This window comes from Silene latifolia, chromosome 3 (genome assembly GCF_048544455.1).
Source record: "Silene latifolia isolate original U9 population chromosome 3, ASM4854445v1, whole genome shotgun sequence".
Classification (NCBI taxonomy): Eukaryota; Viridiplantae; Streptophyta; class Magnoliopsida; order Caryophyllales; family Caryophyllaceae; genus Silene; species Silene latifolia.
Window position 1 is genome coordinate 36,888,495 of NC_133528.1, and position 19,376 is coordinate 36,907,870.

The 19,376-nt window shown below is 37.9% G+C and overlaps 1 protein-coding gene across 1 annotated transcript; it reads left to right on the top strand.

The window, feature by feature from the left end:
* Positions 1-1,024: 1,024 nt before the first annotated feature.
* LOC141646043 (uncharacterized) lies at positions 1,025-3,126 on the top strand. Its single transcript, XM_074454139.1, has 5 exons — positions 1,025-1,279; positions 1,396-1,488; positions 1,564-1,680; positions 1,766-2,180; positions 2,905-3,126. Exons 1-4 carry the CDS (start codon positions 1,124-1,126, stop codon positions 2,177-2,179), a joined length of 780 nt encoding a protein of 259 aa, XP_074310240.1. The 5' UTR covers positions 1,025-1,123; the 3' UTR covers position 2,180; positions 2,905-3,126.
* Positions 3,127-19,376: the final 16,250 nt, after the last annotated feature.

Below are 19,376 nucleotides of genomic sequence, written 5' to 3' on the forward strand. Positions count from 1 at the left end.
ACTCACCCTTTGACAAAGAGAAAACATTTGAAAGGCATAATTCAGGTAGAGAAAATGTTATGCAGAAAAACCAGGGAAAGAAGATGACAATGGCTGATTTGATCTTGCATAGTAAAATGTTTCAAAACGAAAAAGAAATGACTAATGATCATGACCAAATACTATCTACACCTTCGACGATAGATGATCGATACACGGGCTCAAAAACAACTCATAATTCTACTGTTAACACTTTGCCCACAGTTGAAGAATTTCTATCCATTTGGTTTGAACGGTATGTGCGATTTATTTTTTCCTTAAATAATAAATTTACCTCGTTTGCTTTTTTCAATACAAGTTCAACCTAATGACTGATTGTAAATTTGGTGTAGTGCACTCTGAAGGTTTGTCTAAATTAGGTAGAAATGAATTTATGCCTTCGGGTTCAAGGGCATGTTTCGAAGAAGAAGAATCCGATCCGGATGGTGAATTTGATGACATGGCGGCGAATATGACGAAGAAGCTTTTGGCTCGAGAGTGAGGATATTGATTTAGATGAACAAGATCTTACATTAGAGGGTAAGTTAATGTTACATGTTTTATGTTTTATTCTTTTGTAGATTTCGAAATAATTACTTACACTTGGTGAATTTTATCTAGCTATTTCGCAAGGGAAAACAAGAGGACCAACCATGTTGCACCATGTTCATACACGAACTTCGAAAGAACGGATCCCTGTCATTTTGAACGAATTTGGGCAACCCATTCCCGTGCTTATTCCGAATGATACTGAGGATAATACTAATGATACTGCTAATGAAAATGTTGATGATAGTGCTAATGATGATGCTAATGATGATGCTAATGATGATACCGTGGTTAAAAAGAAAGATCCTGTAGGTGAATTTGCCCGCTTTATAGGTACAAAGAGCACAAGTCTACGATAATGCACCGCTAGTCTATGACACTTGGCGGAAAGTGCCCAACAAAGACCAACTGTGGGATTATGTCTTGGTAGGTAACGATGGATATTAATAAATGTTTTTATGTGATAATTTCTTTGCGTTTTTCCTAACTTACCCAAATCCATGTGTAGTCGAAGTACATTGTACCTGATGAAGGGAAGGACTGGGTGTTGAAGACCATGGGTGCTGCGTGGAGAGTTCATAAGTGTCGCTTCAAGAAAAGGCATTACTACAAGTATAAAGATGATAAGACTAGGTGGCTACACAGATCAAAAACAGTACCTGAGGACCACTTTTTAAAATTGCTTTCTAAATGGAAAAAGACATCTGAAAAGGTTTTTTTTTGCCATTTATTTCACTTACCCTTCAATTTATACCATCAGTAACTATTAGTTAATGTGCATACGATAGTACAGGTGATAACATTAATGTATATAATGTGAATGTGCAGAACCGCTGTTCTCGTAATAGGGAGCGTCGTTTGGCTCAGAGAAATATGCACACCGCTGGTCCTAAAAGTTTTGCATGTATACGCGAGGAAATGGTATTGACTTAACTGTTACAAGTGTTGTTTTCATTTCATATGAGACTGTAATTCTTATAATGTTTTATCTTACAGAAACATAAAAATCCAGACAAAAAGCCACCTTCACTTGCTGAACTCTTTGAACAGACTCGTAAAAGAAAGGAAGGAAATTTATACAAGGAATCGTATGAGGATACAACAAAAAAGATTGTAAGCTACTTGATTCTATTTGCTCATGAGTAATATTTTGATTATTTACAATATGCTTTTAACGACTAATTAAGTATATTAATAGGAAGCAATGAAGAGTTACGTACCAGATGATAATGGAAGTGGTTCGACGGATCCATTTTTGGCTGTGATGGGAAAAGAATTTAGTGGTCGTCGAAGATTATTTGGTAGAGGGGTTTGTAACAAAAAACTGAAGCAAGTTAATGCTGCACCATCATCGTCTTATTTGGTTCCAGGAGAGGTATTGGTCTCGCTCAAGAGTAGTTTGGCTGAAGATTTGCGAAAAGATGCAGATAGTGAAATGAATCGAGTAGAAACATTTTTTAAAGAATTGGAAGAAGAGCATCTAAAGAAGAAGGAATACTTGGAAAACATGGAAAAAAATCTGGAGAATCAAAGAGAAGCTATGACCCAACAAATAATGAAAACCATTATGGAAAAGCTGCCGGAAGAAGTTGCTAGGCGATACTTACATTGAGGTACATCTTCATATTTGTTTAATTCTCTATTTTTATTTAGCTAAGGTGGTGCCAAGTACTCGATGGGGCAGAATTACGTACGCCCATGTTTGTTGGTACGATCATGTTGTGTTGTTAGGAACTGATCATGTTGTGTTGCTGGGAGTATAGTCGAGGTTGGTTGTGGTTAATCTGATGTTGTGCTGTTAGGAGTATAGTCGATGGGTCAGAATTACGGCCAGTGTAGTTGGTGTAATAACAGGTGAACTTCAACTGTTTTTCATTGAGAAATTAGTGTATGTCGGCTTATATGCCTCGCCCCGTTTTGCGTCTTGTTTAGCTGCTTTTTTGCTGCCTGTTTTCAGCCCGTTTTCAGCCCGTTTTGCTGCCTGTTTTCAGCCCGTATTGCTGCTGTTTTCAACCCGTTTTGCTGCTGTTTTCAACTCTGTTTTCCGCTCTGTGTTGCTGCTGTTTTGCACCCTGTTTTCCGGCTTTTTTCAGGCCCGTTTTGCTGCTGTTTTTAGCCCTATTTATTGCTTTGTTTTCGTTACATTTTTTTCAGCTATGTTTTCCGCTCTGTTTCTTTTTTGTTTTGCGCCCTATTTTTTTCTTGTTTTCCGCTTTTTTTCAGGCTGTTTTTTGCTTTGTTTTCAGCCCTATTTTCCTGCTATTTTCGTTTCGTTTTAAGCAAACTTTGACACGGTAGCTAGCATGGTACTAACTTCAAATGTTTTTCATGTGACAGCCTCGCTTCGTACGACATTTTGATGGCAATTCAAGTACACACATGCAAAAGAACTACCATGAAGAAAATGAAATAGAGTGAAGTCTATGATTAGATTATGTATTTTTTTATTTAGTCCTTTGATATTTATTTTCCAAGCGAAAGCGTACGATTATTATGTGCATTTTACGCACCTTTTGTAATAAGCAAAATAATGTAAAACGTTGCTTCCTTTAATCAAGTTGTTGCTTTTTTTGACAATAAAGTGTTGCTTATGATATTTCAAATATAAGGTTATTGGTGGCTATAAGTGTTGCATGTTTATATTGAAAGTGATGCTATTCAACATAAAGAGTGTTGCAATTGAAAAAAAAAGGTGTTGCAATTGAAAAAAAAAGGTGTTGCAAGCAATATCAAAAGTGTTGCGTCGACCTATGAAATGTTGCTTTTCTTGCTCTAAAAGTGCTGCATTACCAATAAAAACCGTTGCCATAGCTATCCAAAAAAAACGTTGCATATGTGGGAGTGGGTGCAACACTTCAAAAAAATGTTGCCTTTTGGTAAGAAGTGTTGCACGAAGTGTTGCATTTAGGCTAATGCAACAAGGCTTTAGGTAGCACTTGATAAAATGTTGCTTTAGCTATATGGCAACACTTATAAGCCATTAAGCAACATATATTGAGTGTTGCAAGAGAACTACAATGTAGCAGTGTTGATCTTCTTCCAGGCTTGTAGTTCCTTGGCACATTCTTTAATAGAGCGCTCCAAATTTCCGTGGCCCTTCTCCACCCCTCGCCTCACAACTTCCTAGCACCCCTCTTCACCAACCCATATTTTCTCAAATCTAAACATATGCTTCTTCGTACCCCCCTCGGTCCTCTTATCGAAAACCAGTTTAATGGGCGCATGGTCCGCCCACTCTCGCCCGAAATGTAGTAGCCTCGCATATGGAAACATCTCAAGCCAGCTATTCGTGCACATAACCCTGTCTAACATGCTGTAATACCCGCCCTTTTAGAGACCCTTTGACCAGCATTGACTGACCTTGGGTGCGGGAATAGTCTTAGAAATGCGTGCCAAAACTATCTTGAGTTACGTGTTAGGAGTGGTACTCGATAGAGTAGAGGCTACTCGATCGAGTAGCTAGGTTACTCGATCGAGTAGGGGGTCACTCGACCCTACTCGATCGAGTATATTGGGTACTCGATCGAGTATCGAGTTTTCAGCGAGGGTTTTTAATCGCGTTTTGTTAAATCCGCAAATCATTTCCGCCTCATTCTTCCTATCCTTCAGTCGCCTCTTTCCCTTCCCTTCACCATAAAACCTCCATGGAAGCCCTTTGAAGATCCTTGTGCCTTAGGAGAGCGTAGCTTGAGTCGGGTAGCGGTCTTTTGCCGGGTTTTTCCTTATAGGTATGTCATAATCATCATCACTATCCTCATCTTTGCAGTTAGGGTTTGCTTGGTAGTAATAGGTGATCGTGTTGTGCTTATAGGCTTTGCTTGGTTGCTGAGTATGGCATGTGTTGGCATGGATTGGTTGCAGTTGCTTAAAGGTAGGTTCGCCTACTCAGTTTCTGTAGATGGTCTAGTGTGTCGAATGTTGTGGTTGTGTTGTGGTTGTTGTACTTTATCGCATTCGTAGTGTGATGGTCCTGATTGTGATTGTGATTGTTTGTCTCTGGTTCTCGAGATGCGTTCTCGGCTGAGTGGAGTCACTTGCGGGAGTGGCTTCACGCCCTAGTTTCGCCCTTCGTGGAACCCGCCACGGAAGGGGATGTGCACATTAATGGGACAGGGTTATCGCTCGGTATGATGAGCGGGGCTTAGGTGGGAATGGCTGCGGTCCCCCACTGGCAGGGCTGGTCCAGTGAACCGTCGGTGACGGAGATTGTTTGGAGTGGGTGCGATTGTATGTGTGGCTGTTTGTGTTGAGTGGTATTGATAGTTGTTATTGATATTGTTGTATCTTATCTCAGTAATGACCTTGTGTGGTTGTCCTGTTTGTTTATGTGTCTGCCGTGATCCCTTTTGGTGAGCAGTCTGTCTTAGCAGGTGTTGATATGGTTGATAGCTGGAGTTCGGACAGGGATGAGTCTTCACGAGTTTTGATAGTTATAGCTGGTAGTATTTGAGTTGGATCTTTATGTCATCAGTTGGTTTTAAATCACTTGTAAAGTAACCTAATAGTTCTTTTATCGACATTTGATTATTACTCCCTCGGGCAACCGAGATGGTAATTCCCTTATATGCTAAGGAAGGCCTAGTTAAGGCTCCTCTAAATATGGGGGTGTTACAAAGTGGTATCAGAGCGACGATTTTGGAACCTGTAACAAATGAACCTAATGAGCATAGTGAGTCTAATAAAATGAACCTGGTGTATGTATAATGGGAGCCCCGCTGATGCTAGATTTTGGGTGAGTAAGCGCCCTCATTTCAAAGTCTGGGCCCCATGATACTTAAGCCAGTCACCTGGTACGGGAATGTGGAGTCCGCGTGTTTATGTGTGATGTGTATGTTAATTGTGCCGGAGCTACCTCTGGCTAAGTCCTTTAAGGGGGTGTGATAGGGGTACTTGGGCCGTGTATAGTAATCTTTGGTGGAATTAGTAAAGTTTTTGGCGTAGTTAGTGAGCTTACACGATGGTTATGAGATATGTGATAAAGGTTTACGCGATTGAGATGCGTGAAAATGTGGAAGTGTATGTCGTGACTTGAAGAGTGAACATGTCGGTATTTGCCATAAGTGATGATGACGGTAGTCATATACGAGTTTACAAACTCTACCGTGATTACGATAATGATAGTTATAGAATTGTTGAGTTATAATAAGAAACATAGCTTATAATAATGCTCATATGTCTTGTTTATTAGTTGAGAATTTCCGCTGCGTAATAATTGATTTGTGTAAAATGATTTACTTATGATTGAATGTGGAACATGATAGATTATTTGATATGAGGTCATGCAATTATATGTTATATGAAAGAGTGAACTAATGCTATTTACATGTTCTAAGTTGAATGAACACAAATTTGGTAGTGATGTATATGAAAGAGTGATTATGTTTATGGAAGATTCGGTAGCAGGTAACCCGAGTTGGGTAACTTGAGGAACGTAATGTGACGTATATGTTATGCTTGAACAATTGCAGTAACGCGTGGACAAGTGCGATAATTAGTGTCGAGTCCCGAACTTAGTTTGGAATCGACACGCGATGTTGTTTTTGCAGGAATCTTCGACTTATTTCGTATCTCTGGCCGAGTACTTAACTATACTTGACCGAGTGCGAGTGCTTACTAGACCGAGTAGACCTCACTCGATCTAGTTAGGAAGCTATGACGTCGGGATGTGGAAATTTTCTACAGATACTCGACGAAATAGCTCCTACTCGATCGAGTAGGGTGATACTCGATCGAGTACTATAGGCACTCGATCGAGTAGGTTACTGTACAGTGAGACTTACGGGTTTCTTAAAACCCCTATTCTTTCTATTCTTCTCATTCATCTCCTATATTTCGAAAAACCTAAGCCTACATTCCTCTCAAAATCTCTCATACTCTTGTGTTGGTGGTGAATCTTGGGGTTGATTTCTTTGTTTAATTTCGTTTCTTCGCTTTGCTACTCAATCAAGGTATGCTTTTCTTCCTAATTTACATGATTTATCGATTTGAATGTGTTAGAATAAGGATAAAATCTGAAATCTTCAATTCATATAGATAGATTGTTGCTTTAATAGTTGAAATATGATTCACATGCCTTCATACCATGGTTGTTGGTGATTAATTGCTGTAAATTAGACTAGAAATTGCAAAAGTGAAACCGAAATTTCTAGGGTTTACAAAATTGAAATTGATTTTTGATTGATTTACCTTGATTAGATGTTGGAATTGAGTATTATACATTGTTTATGTCATGAAGAAGAATGGATTTTGATGATTTTTCACCTTAAAAAGTTGCCTTAAAACTCCGTCTTAAAAGTGCCTCAAGTGGAAATTCGTGATTTATAATTGGGATTTGGTGTTGTATATGACTATTTAAGTGAAGGATGAACTTCAATATGATAGTAGTGATGATAGTTGGTCAAAAATATGCCAAAATTGTTACAGCTGTAGAGACCGTCTGACAGGTTTAATTGAGTTGTCTGTTTCTAATATGAAATACGATGATGATATGTCCTAAGTTATTTTTCCATGAGCTAGTAAGAATGCCTCACATGTGATTATGAGTGTGTATGGAACAACCTTAGAATCATGCTAGGATATTCGAATTTGTTGAGCATGTACAATCACCATGATAAATTTTTCACAACTATGGTTTATGAGTAGTTATAAACTGAGTTTATATATCAAATTTTGGAAACTATTGGTGAATGTGTGTACCTAGCTTAGTATTCAAAGTTAATGGCATGAATTATGTGCTTCACATGTCGAATTTGTTGGTAAATTGGTGTGCTTAGCTGAGTATGTAAAGTCCAAAATTACATGAAGTATATGTTTATATGCTTATACAAGTTTGTTTAAATCAAATGCCGAAACAGATGCCGAGACCGAACGTAGGAACTCGTCAAAGTAAACGGGGGAGGGGTAATCAGCCTGAGTTTGGGGAAGGGAGTGGACCTGTGGTACCCACAGTTCCGGAGTACCCTTCTGTTGTTTTTGTTGATTTCAAACAGAGAGAGCGTTTTGTAGATTTGCAAAAACGCAAAATGAGACCGACGAGGTGTATAGACACTACATTGTTGGAGGATTTGGGAATAGAGACGGATGTCCGTCACATATTCGAGACTTTGGGTTTTACGGGTTTGTACAGGCTGAGGAAACACTCTTATCCTCTTCTTACCTTGGAGTTTATGAGCTCCTTTAGTTATGACCCAGCTGCCCAGACCGTTGAATTTCGGTTGATGAATACCAGTTTTCTATTGACTATGGATCTGTTTGCGTCTCACCTTGGGTTGGCCAAGCCTCCCAAGGATTCTATCACCGATATTCCTGCTGAGTGCGGTGTCTACCGCCTAATGCCTTGCTTGACCGGAAAGCCAGCTCCCACCTCAAGCAACATGCTGATTAATGATGTTCAGCATGTTACCTTGAGGGTCTTTCTCCGTTCTCTTTCAAACCTCCTTTATGACAGAAAATATATCAGTAAACTGAATAATCATGAGGTGTTGCTTCTGATGTCCTATCTCAACCCGGAGCGGGCCAGGAAAGTGGTCTTTAATGCTCCTTCCATCGTCTGTGCTGCCCTTGCCTTGATGGCTACTGCTTCTTCTCGGTACTTGAGCTGTGGCGCTATCGCCACTCGGTTAGCTGAAAAGCTAACCTCCTTTGAGGCTTCTTCAGAGTATGTGCCTCTAGCTACCCCAGTGCCGATTATGGACCGTGACTACTATCTCGGCCTGAAGTGGTTGAGAACTTTGGCTGACGGTAGCCTTGCCTGGAGGGTGTGGGGCATGAGTTGGATGAAGATTCCAGCTCCTGAGCACCTCCCACTGACGGAGCCTTTGGAGCCGGCGGTTGTAGCTGTGGACTCTAGTGACGAGGAGGAGGAGGAGGATGTTGATAGACCCCGCCAGCTGCAGACCTACCTCATCGACGGCACGATTATCGAGGTGATGCCAGAGCCGACGAAGGGCGAGAACGTGGCGGTTGTGGCGGAGGAGAGACCTAGATTGGGGAGAGGACCCCGTCGAGTGAGGGAGAGGGCCTCGGAGACTAGGCCACAGCCGTTAGCACCTCAGCAGCAGCAACGTCCCTTGCCGTGCTACCCTTACCTTGACACCCAGAGACGCGATCCAGCTACTTGGCGGAGATAGTGTCTTCTACTTTGACACTCAGGAACATGCACGAGATGGCGTACACTCAGGGGATAGGGACCGAGGGACCGCATCCGGTGTGGTGGAGTGGAGTTGGGGACTACACAGGGGTTTTCCACTCCTACGGGGTGGATCAGTCGACGTGGGGGACACCTCAGTCCTTTTCCTACGGTGGCTTGACCCCATGGTACGTGAGTCTGGGAGCCGGGGCAGGAGTTGAAGCGGGCATTGGTTCATCAGGAGCGGGTACGTCTGGAGGCGGTGGTGGCGATGATGAGGTGATGGTTGATCAGCAGCAGCAGCAGCAGGAGGACTGATGCTCCTTGTTTTCATCCTTGTTTATGATCGTTGGTAGTAGGTGTTGGTAGTATGGTTAGATGTTAGTGGTTGTTTTCGTTGAAACTGTGGTTATGGATATGTATTGTTGGCCAAAAGGCCGGATTTGTTACTTAACTTTGTTGCAGGATTGATTTTGGGGTCGGGAAATCATCTCGACCCAAGTATGTGACGGCTATGCATATATATGTTGGTTTATGACAGGTTTTATAAGGCATTTGACCTGTAGGTACTCGACAGAGTACCCCCATACTCGATCGAGTAGCTACAGGTATGACAGATTTGATGCATTCTGATCTCGGGCTACTCGATCGAGTAGCCAAGACACTCGATCGAGTAGCATGTCACTCGATCGAGTACCCTTACATAATCGATCGAGTAGCACTGTTACAGGGGGTTTTCGAAAATTAAAAGTGTGCAATTGTTTTATAATTACAAGTTTAATGTTTAAAGTAGTCATTAGTGTGTAGTAACACCTATGAACCGTTAATTTCATATGTTGGAAGTCAAGCTTCGGTTTTATATGCATATTGGTGACAGTTAGTGAAGCGGTGACGGTTTCTTGTTGTTTTAATATCACATATGCCATATTACCATTTATCCATTGAAGTTACATCTCTTCATACGTTTGTGCATACGATATTAACGTGCTTTATCAACGAAGGCTAGTATTCCGGTGGTTTGTGTATGATTTATAATTTAACGAGTGTATGCGTAGCGAGTAATGTCCATAATAGATAATATGTTTCTAATTCATGTTATGAATCAAGTAATAAATAATATGTGTTGTAATTTTGGTGGTGAACTTCGGGGACGAAGTTCCTTTTTAGAGGGGAAGAGTAATGTCGCAAAATGAAAAGACTAATTTTGAAGTTATGTTGTTGTTCGTTTATAATGTTTTGTTGTTTAATTACAAAATGTCCTAGTACTTTGATCACATTGCCTAAATGAAGTATAAGTGGTTACTTTAGTTCGTTCATTAAAGTGAAGGTGATGATATATTTTAAAGGACGGTCATGAATAGATAGTTATGGTGCAATGGATAGTAATAGCTTCGCGTGGTTAAGTAACATGGTGGTATTAGTTGTGCAATATGAAGTTGATACGAGACATGTTTCGAGTTGATAGTGGTTATCATACGATGAGTAAGCGTTGTTTGTGCTTCACTTTACGAGGTTGATGTTTTATATAACATATAGAGTAACAGTTGAGGATGATAATGTGTGTATGATAAGAGTAAGAGTCGTTACGAATAGAGCGTTAGATAGTGATGATGATGACATGGGGGATGGTATTTTCGGGGAGTAATGACTTGAGTAGGAGGAATGGTGATGGCGTGTTTTCCCGTGTCTTGTGCGTTAAGATGAGTGAGTTGAACTTCGGGGACGAAGTTCTTTTAAGGGGGGAAGACTGTAATACCCGCCCTTTTAGAGACCCTTTGACCAGCATTGACTGACCTTGAGTGCGGAAATAGTCTTAGAAATGCGTGCCAAAACTATCTTGAGTTACGTGTTAGGAGTGGTACTCGACAGAGTAGAGGCTACTCGATCGAGTAGCTAGGTTACTCGATCGAGTAGGGGGTCACTCGATCGAGTATGTTGGGTACTCGATCGAGTATCGAGTTTTCAGCGAGGGTTTTTAATCGCGTTTTGTTAAATCCGCAAATCATTTCCGCCTCATTCTTCCTAAACTTCAGTCGCCTCTTTCCCTTCCCTTCACCATAAAACCTCCATGGAAGCCCTTTGAAGATCCTTGTGCCTTAGGAGAGCGTAGCTTGAGTGGGTAGCGGTCTTTTGCCGGGTTTCTCCTTATAAGTATGTCATAATCATCATCACTATCCTCATCTTTGCAGTTAGGGTTTGCTTGGTAGTAAAAGGTGATCGTGTTGTGCTTATAGGCTTTGCTTGGTTGCTGAGTATGGCATGTGTTGGCATGGATTGGTTGCAGTTGCTTAAAGGTAGGTTCGCCTACTCAGTTTCTGTAGATGGTCTAGTGTGTCGAATGTTGTGGTTGTGTTGTGGTTGTTGTACTTTATCGCATTCGTAGTGTGATGGTCCTGATTGTGATTGTGATTGTGATTGTGATTGTTTGTCTCTGGTTCTCGAGATGCGTTCTCGGCTGAGTGGAGTCACTTGCGGGAGTGGCTTCACGCCCTAGTTTCGCCCTTCGTGGAACCCGCCACGGAAGGGGATGTGCACATTAATGGGACAAGGTTATCGCTCGGTATGATGAGCGGGGCTTAGGTGGGAATGGCTGCGGTCCCCCACTGGCAGGGCTGGTCCAGTGGACAGTCGGTGACGGAGATTGTTTGGAGTGGGTGCGATTGTATGTGTGGCTGTTTGTGTTGAGTGGTATTGATAGTTGTTATTGATATTGTTGTATCTTATCTCAGTACTGACCTTGTGTGGTTGTCCTGTTTGTTTATGTGTCTGCCGTGATCCCTTATGGTGAGCAGTCTGTCTTAGCAGGTGTTGATATGGTTGATAGCTGGAGTTCGGACAGGGACGAGTCTTCACGAGTTTTGATAGTTATAGCTGGTAGTATTTGAGTTGTATCTTTATGTCATCAGTTGGTTTTAAATCACTTGTAAAGTAACCTAATAGTTCTTTTATCGACATTTGATTATTACTCCCTCGGGCAACCGAGATGGTAATGCCCTTATATGCTAAGGAAGGCCTAGTTAAGGCTCCTCTGAATATGGGGGTGTTACACATGCTCTGCCTATTAGCATCACCAACCTGCCCATTGTCAAAATTAAAACGGTACCCTTCCCACGCCACATCCCGAAGGTCACAGTCCTCCACAGCAGCTCGAAAATTGTTCATTTGCCACTGTGGACGGCTACCACCCTTCATCTCCGTAGAATAGAGAACCTCGTTAAAATCTCCAATGCATATCCAAGGCAAATCAGATTGCCTACCAAGAATCCGAAGCAGCTCCCAAGACAAGTGACGATCACAAATAGCTGCCCAACCATAAAAACCTGTTACCCTCCATTCTTTGTTGTCCTCTTGTACCTTAAAGTCCATATGATGGGCCGAAGCAGACATAAAAGAACAATTGATATCCCTCCTCCACAAGAACGCAAGACCCCCCCGATCTCCCCGCACTATCCACTTCCATCCCGAAATACCCATCAAAATTCTCCCTCACCCTCATATCACGACCACACAATTTCTTCTCGCATAAAAAGAGCATGGCCGGGGCTTCCGTTCGCACAAGAATACGAAGGGCTCGCACCGCGTCGGGTTTGCCCAAGCACTGACAATTGATGCTTAAGAGATTCATTGGGCCCGGCGGGGTTGAGAAACCTCAACCTCCGCCTCAGGTATTAAGACGCCCCCGTCTCTCGTCACCTTCAACCGTTTAACTGCCTCAACCCCTTCCTCCACCTCCCGTCCACGCTTCCCCATCTCAGCTACTGTAACTCCCCTCACCTGCTCTCTGCTACCACCAGGCCGCGGTACCCGCGTCCAACTCCTTCCTGTGTTACTTCCCCCAGTTGGGAAATGTGTCTTCAACAATAGTGCGATCACATGATTTAAATATCATTATTAAATCTCATACCAAGAATACGAAAGGGATGATACATAATATATATAGTCAACTGGTCCACACATATCGGTAATGATTGGCTGGCTAGAGTTTGACATTACTGTCGTGCGACGGTGGTGATCAGTTGATCCCTTGAGGTCACACCTAAAGGACGATTCCCTTAATTGAAAAGGTTAATTAGTTGTATACCGATACAGATTAATTAATTCCTTAAAATTGAACAATTCAATTTGTGAGAGAGAATATTGATATCTTATTGTAATGGGATTAAATAAGATTTATTTTAGTAATATAAAGCTTTGTTACTAAAATTATTTATTGTTTGAGAAACAATAAAGATAAGAATGAATGGTTAATTATAACTACAAGAAGTTGTGAATTATAATTATATGACCCATTTTATTTATGTGATCAAGTATCACTAGTCAATTTGTTGTATGTAATTTAATTAATTCATGAAATGATATTTATGTGATAAATATGCATTAAATTAATTAATAACATGTATCATATAACATGTGACATATTGTGTGACAAGTGACAAATTGACAAAATAAAATGGTAGTCCATTTTACATATGGACCGAAATATTGTAGGTAGTGGAGGATAATGGGTGTATTATTTTAATGCCTAAAATTATTATAATCATACCTATTATTACATAGCCTTACACCTACAATATTGATAAGAACAAAAAGTAAAAGGGAAAGACCATGCATTGGTCTTACACAACCCCTCCAACCGGTTTTGTGAGGTGAATATAGAGAATTTTATTCTCTTAATTTACTTGTCATTCATTCATATAACACATGCAAAAGTTCATGTATTTTCCTCTCTTCTCTCTCTTTATCTTCATCAAAAAGGATGAGTTTTGATTCAAAATTGTTCAAAAAGATTACTAAAATTATTAATGTAATATATGAGTGTTAGTAATCAATTTTAAGGTAAACCACAATATAAATATCTAGTACATATTAGTTTGTGGGTTTAAGGGATAGTCTTGGGTGCTACTAATTGGAGGGCTTCTAATTTGAAGTCATGAATGTTCATCCATTAATGGAAAGCTCAAGAACTAACAAGAAGGAGATCTTGTTGGTGCCCATATGATGACCGAAATTTATTTGGTGAGAAATTGATTTTCTTATCTCCTTTTGTTTTAGTTTGCATGCATAAGATTAGTAATTTATTTTATGACTAAATTAATATGTAACATATAAGAATATGTTAAAAATGAGATAAAGATTTCCAACAAGCGGTATCATGAGCACAAGGTTGTTTGCATGCAAATCGGTTATAGTTTTTCCGAGTTATACGATTAACATATAAAACTTGTAAATTTGTGTTATTATGATATATCACGAAAATAATTTTTTTCATGTTAAATTTTCTGATCCTAAAATGTATTTAGGATATTTTGGTTAATTTATGGATTTTTATTGTTCATTTTATATAATATTGGCATTAAAATGTGATTTTTATGATAAAAATGTCATTTTTGGACGAAAATTAGCTAAACTTCGAATTTTCCAGTGGTTTTTTGATATGTTTTCACATATATTATTTTTAGTTCATCTGGAAATTTTCATAATTTTTGGAGTTCTTATGCTCGAAAAATGGATTTTTCATGATAAAAATCGAATTTAAATGAAAAATAGGTTAATATGAGATAAATTTCGAATGTGGTCATAGAAATTTAGTATGTTGTCACATGCAATTTTACAAGATGTGTGTAAAATAATAGGCTATAATGAAGTCTTCATGCATGATTTATGGATTTTTGATTAAAAATAGCATAAATAGTGACTTAATTAGTGAAAAATTGCTAAAACATACTTCATGACTAAGGAAAAACGTCACATGTTGCATTTTATTATATTTTTCAGATCTAAAATTGAAAAGTTGATGAATATAATTTTTCTCATGTTTTTTATGATTATAAATGATAAATCCGATAAACCGCAACATTGTTTTTCCCGATAAATTTTCGAAATTTTTAACCTAAGTTTTTGAACATTATGAGTGTCATGGTATTTTTCCAGAATGTTCATGAGTTTAAATTTCAAATTTTAAATTTATTTGAATTTTTTGTTATTTATTTGAAGTTTATAGCATTTTATTGTAATTTTGGGTCCATAAATGAACAATTTTAAGAAATATAAGTTAATTATAGTCAAATTGTTAGTGGAGACTAATTTTGAGTCCTAAGTTGGTTAGGGTAATTAACTTGTGCATAAATATGATTTTATGTAATTTATTGTGATTTTAAAAGGTTGAATCACGCAAATCCGTAAAAACCATTTAATATACGATATTGGCTCCTTAAAGGCGATTTAGCATAAAATTGGGCATGCATATACATATTATAATGCTGCATTTTATTTATGATTGTCATAATTTTATTTTATGTAATTTTGAATTATGTAATTTTACTTAGCATGGCCTTAGTTTTTAATTGATATTACCCGAAATGTATGGGAATATCGATTCGGTTGTAATTTATTGTGATCTCGTATCACCGTTATGTAATTTAATAGATTTATTTTATTTTAATTACAAATGTATAATAGGAAATTATGTAATTTGTTATGTAATTTATTTATTTCGGCGTTCCTTGAAGACGGTGTCACTCAAGGAAGACGATACATAAAGACGGTGTTACCTCGAGATGCGTGCCTCAACCGAAGTTCAAGGGACCAATGGAGTTGGTTTCCGAATATGTAATAGTTAAATAGTTTTTCTATTTTAGGAAGGCCATACTAGGATTTTATTTATGCTTTGCATTTTATTTATATGTCGCATGCATCGCTAAATCGCCATAACTAAAACATGCATTATCATTTTAATCGAGTATATCGACCGTGTCAATTACAATTATCGTAGTTCACCGCTTTAGTTCACTTAAAACGTGATAGATAATAAATTGACATGACCTCTCGCTAAAAATAAACAATTGAGACTTAGCCTTACCAAAGAGTAGAAACCATGAAAACCTATTTCGTGAGGGAGTGCGCTCGGCCACACCGGGGTACAAACCTTGTTACGTAGGGGAAGTGGGTGATAAATGTCTATCCACCGAATTCATGTTGATAAGGGATGTATCGGCCACACCGTGCCCAAGTTGATGTTGATTTGGATCATGGACACATTTATTCAAAATTTGGGTTGAACTCAACAAAAGTTTTTTTTTTTGATAAGGGATGTATCGGCCACACCGTGCCCTTGTCGGATGTGTTTTGGGCTAAAGATAAATGTTAATGTAATTTTATCGACCAAGAGTTCTAAAAGTAGAATCGATTAAAGAGTTAATCCACCGAGTTATATTGATAAGGGATGTATCGGCCACACCGTGCCCAAGTTAATATGAATTTGGATCTTGGAATCATTTATCATAGTTGGGTAGAGGTCACTATGTAAATGCTATACTTGTTTACAAGTATTAATAAAACGATAAATGTTAAGTTTTTTCCACTATTCCGTTATCATATTGTTCTATTTCTTCACCACAATTTTTATACGATATCATTTCGACTCAAAACTCAATTAAAACATCGTAACTAAAGACAAAATTTGAATTTTCTTCTAAAAACCTCGAATTATCCATTGGAAGGATCTCTTGTAAAGAATATAGATTAAAGTCATTCATTATCAAACAGGTTTTTGATTCTTGACTAACACATCTACTTACAATGGATTGTTTTTCATATACTTAATTAAATTAAGTACCTTGAAACGTTAAATTGTTTTTGTAATTAGATTTGTCAGAATTCGTAATTGACCAAAATAACGCAACCACTTCAATGAAAGTTTTAAGACTAAAACGAACAAATGAAGAGCAATCTTCATGAATTCAAATTTTGCTTCTCAAAGCAAAGACTCATTGAATTGAGTGGGAGCATTCTCTTAAACCGTTAAGATGAGGACGAGGTTCAAGAAGTAAAGATTATAATGGAATTGATACAAGGTAATGTTAAAAGTAAAGTTATTGAGAATGACGATACTAAACCTATCAATCCCGACCGATAAAGTTTCCATTGTCTTAAATGTTGGACACTAGAAAGGAAACTACCCCAAATTATTGAAGAATCAACAAGTTAGTTGTGGGACATCTAATGGGACCTTCTTCTTTAAATGTTTATTTGATTAAACATAAATTTTGCTAGTACTACTTCGTCAATATTAGAAACCAGTGGTGGTTTTCATCATTATGTTTGATACATAGGATGATTAGAATATGACGACTAGCAACAATGAAGTCGAGAGATAGAGTCATTGTGTACTAAATCTAGTTTTCGGGTTTGGAGTTGTACTTAATTGTGACTATTAAGTACATAAACTCTAAATAAGAATACAAACTTGTTAAGATACAAAAGTGGTTTCACTTTTGTGACCCTATACACCACGATTTGATGTATGGCTAGCCCATTATCAAGGTGATAATATTCTAAACCAAACTAGAATGATATATCATGAAGATGATGCAAGACTCAAATTGGTAACCCAAGATTAAACCTTAAATTCTGGAATGATGAACGCAAAGAGTTATCTAGTACTCTTGAAACCATTAGATTGTTAATGGTTTATGCGTATCTTGTATTCAAAGCAAGATATCTCGTGCCTTTTGGTTGAAAAGGAGATCGAGGTTGTAAATCATTGATCCAAAATAGGTTGATCATTTTCTTTTACCAACGATTTAGGTTGACACTAATGTGTTCACTTAATAAGGTAAATAGAGAAATCTTTCAAGAAGTTCAAAAGTTCAAAGAAGCACGATTTAGTCGTGATGGGATTATCAAAGTGAAGACTTTGATATAAGCCAAAGGAAATGTGATATAGTATCACAAGTTAATCTCTCTTAGCACGCATTATGGAATAATGTGTGATTGGATAAGAATTCAAACGCTATTCGATATGGTTTGAACTTCGATCAAGTTACTTTGAGTCACTTGATCCTTTTGGGGATTTTATCATTTTGTCTAAATTATTTTTTCACTAAATCTAAAACGAATCATATGAGATATGAAATGGTAGGTTACCATGTTTGTAAGTTTTCAAAAGAAACAAATGCTCATTTTTCCTCATTATAATCACGAGTACACCAGGTTTGTGGCTCGTGAAGCTGTCTTTCTAAAATACAAGTTTATTTCTAGAAGACAGAGTGGGAGAAAATTATTCAAGAGCCACAAAGAATGTTATGTCGCAAGAAACTGGTCTTTCTTGGCTACATGAGACGTTTTGTGTAACATATTGTTTCTTTAAAACCTAGGAGGTTAAATTCGTCACTTGTTAAAAATGATGAATTCATGCTACTTTTAAGAAAGCAAAGAGCTTATAACTTACAAAGAAATTGTTTGATTCAAGTTGATTACTTCTGGAAAGTAATAAACATATGACTTACATGAGAGTGTTTAAGTCACAACTCAATATAAGGCTTAGAGCCATGAAAATCCGAAATAAAAAGGCTTGATTAGTGACAAAGGGTTTTGCACTAATAAAGAGAGATTTCAAAGCTTGATTGGTGGCAAAGTGTTTTGCACTAGTTGAAATGCTTAAGTCTATTTGGATCTTCTTAGGGATTGTGTTTCATTATTATGAAATACATAGCAAGTAAAATCTAAAACCCACTTCTTCAATTAGAAGGAATGTATTCAATACATGTCTTGAGTTTTGTAGATTCTTGCAATCCTAAGATAATGTGAAACTTAAGAGAGAATCTTAAGTAGGACATCAATGAGTTGGAATCAATGATTTGATCATGTTATAAAACTTTTCTCGATAAGTCCAGAAGTTGTGTTTATACATGGAGTTTAGTGGGAGTTACGGAAATTTTAATTAGTCTTATATGTGGATGACATATTGATCATTGCGAATGATTTAAGACTTTTGGAGTAATATAATACATCTTGAATATCCGAATTTATGAAGATAAATCCACATGATATTAGTGTCAATAAGAAGTCTTATGTTGATAAGATTCATGACTAGTTCAATTAAATTGAACATATTTGATTGATTCCATTTGCTTCATTTCTTAGGATCAATTAAATAAGTAATGATGTATAGCACTTCATATACTTTGAGTATGATGAATTATTTTCAAAATCGAATATAAGTAATCTTTACCAAGTAAGCCATAAAGATTACCCTTAAGTGCTTGCAGAAGCATTAAGGAAGTAAAGCAAAGTGTTTATGATGTAATTTTTGTGTAAGGATGTTACACAAGTGACAATTGACAATTGAGATTGCGCATGGTTTCCGACAAAACCATAATCAAAACACATTAGGATGGTTAAGATACCATTGTGGCTATGTTATTTAAGAAATAGATTTTCTAGAATCGTTCTAGACAATAAAGAACAATGAGAGATATTTATAACGGAAATTGAGTACACTTGCAATCATGAGATGTGCAAGAGGATGAGTCCCGCACACTGTGAAAACAGTGGGAGCTATTCTTAGGCTAGAGGGCCTATGTCTTGATTGGATCTCGACATGTACTCAGAAAGTTTTGTAATACAAATGTATACATTACAAAGGAAAACGAGTATGTAGTGAGGATGATTAAGGTACAAGAAGTTGATAAAACCTAGTAACCAAAGCCTTCTCATAGGCTTAACATGATGAGTCATGTCATTTCAATTAAATTGAGATAAACAACTACATTCAAGATCAAAATAGATTATAGAATATGAAATAGTAATCAGGCATTGACTATTCATATGTGATAATCGCATTTGTCGTTCGAGTTTTACTTTAAAACTCTTTTATTATACATTGTTACATCCAAACGGG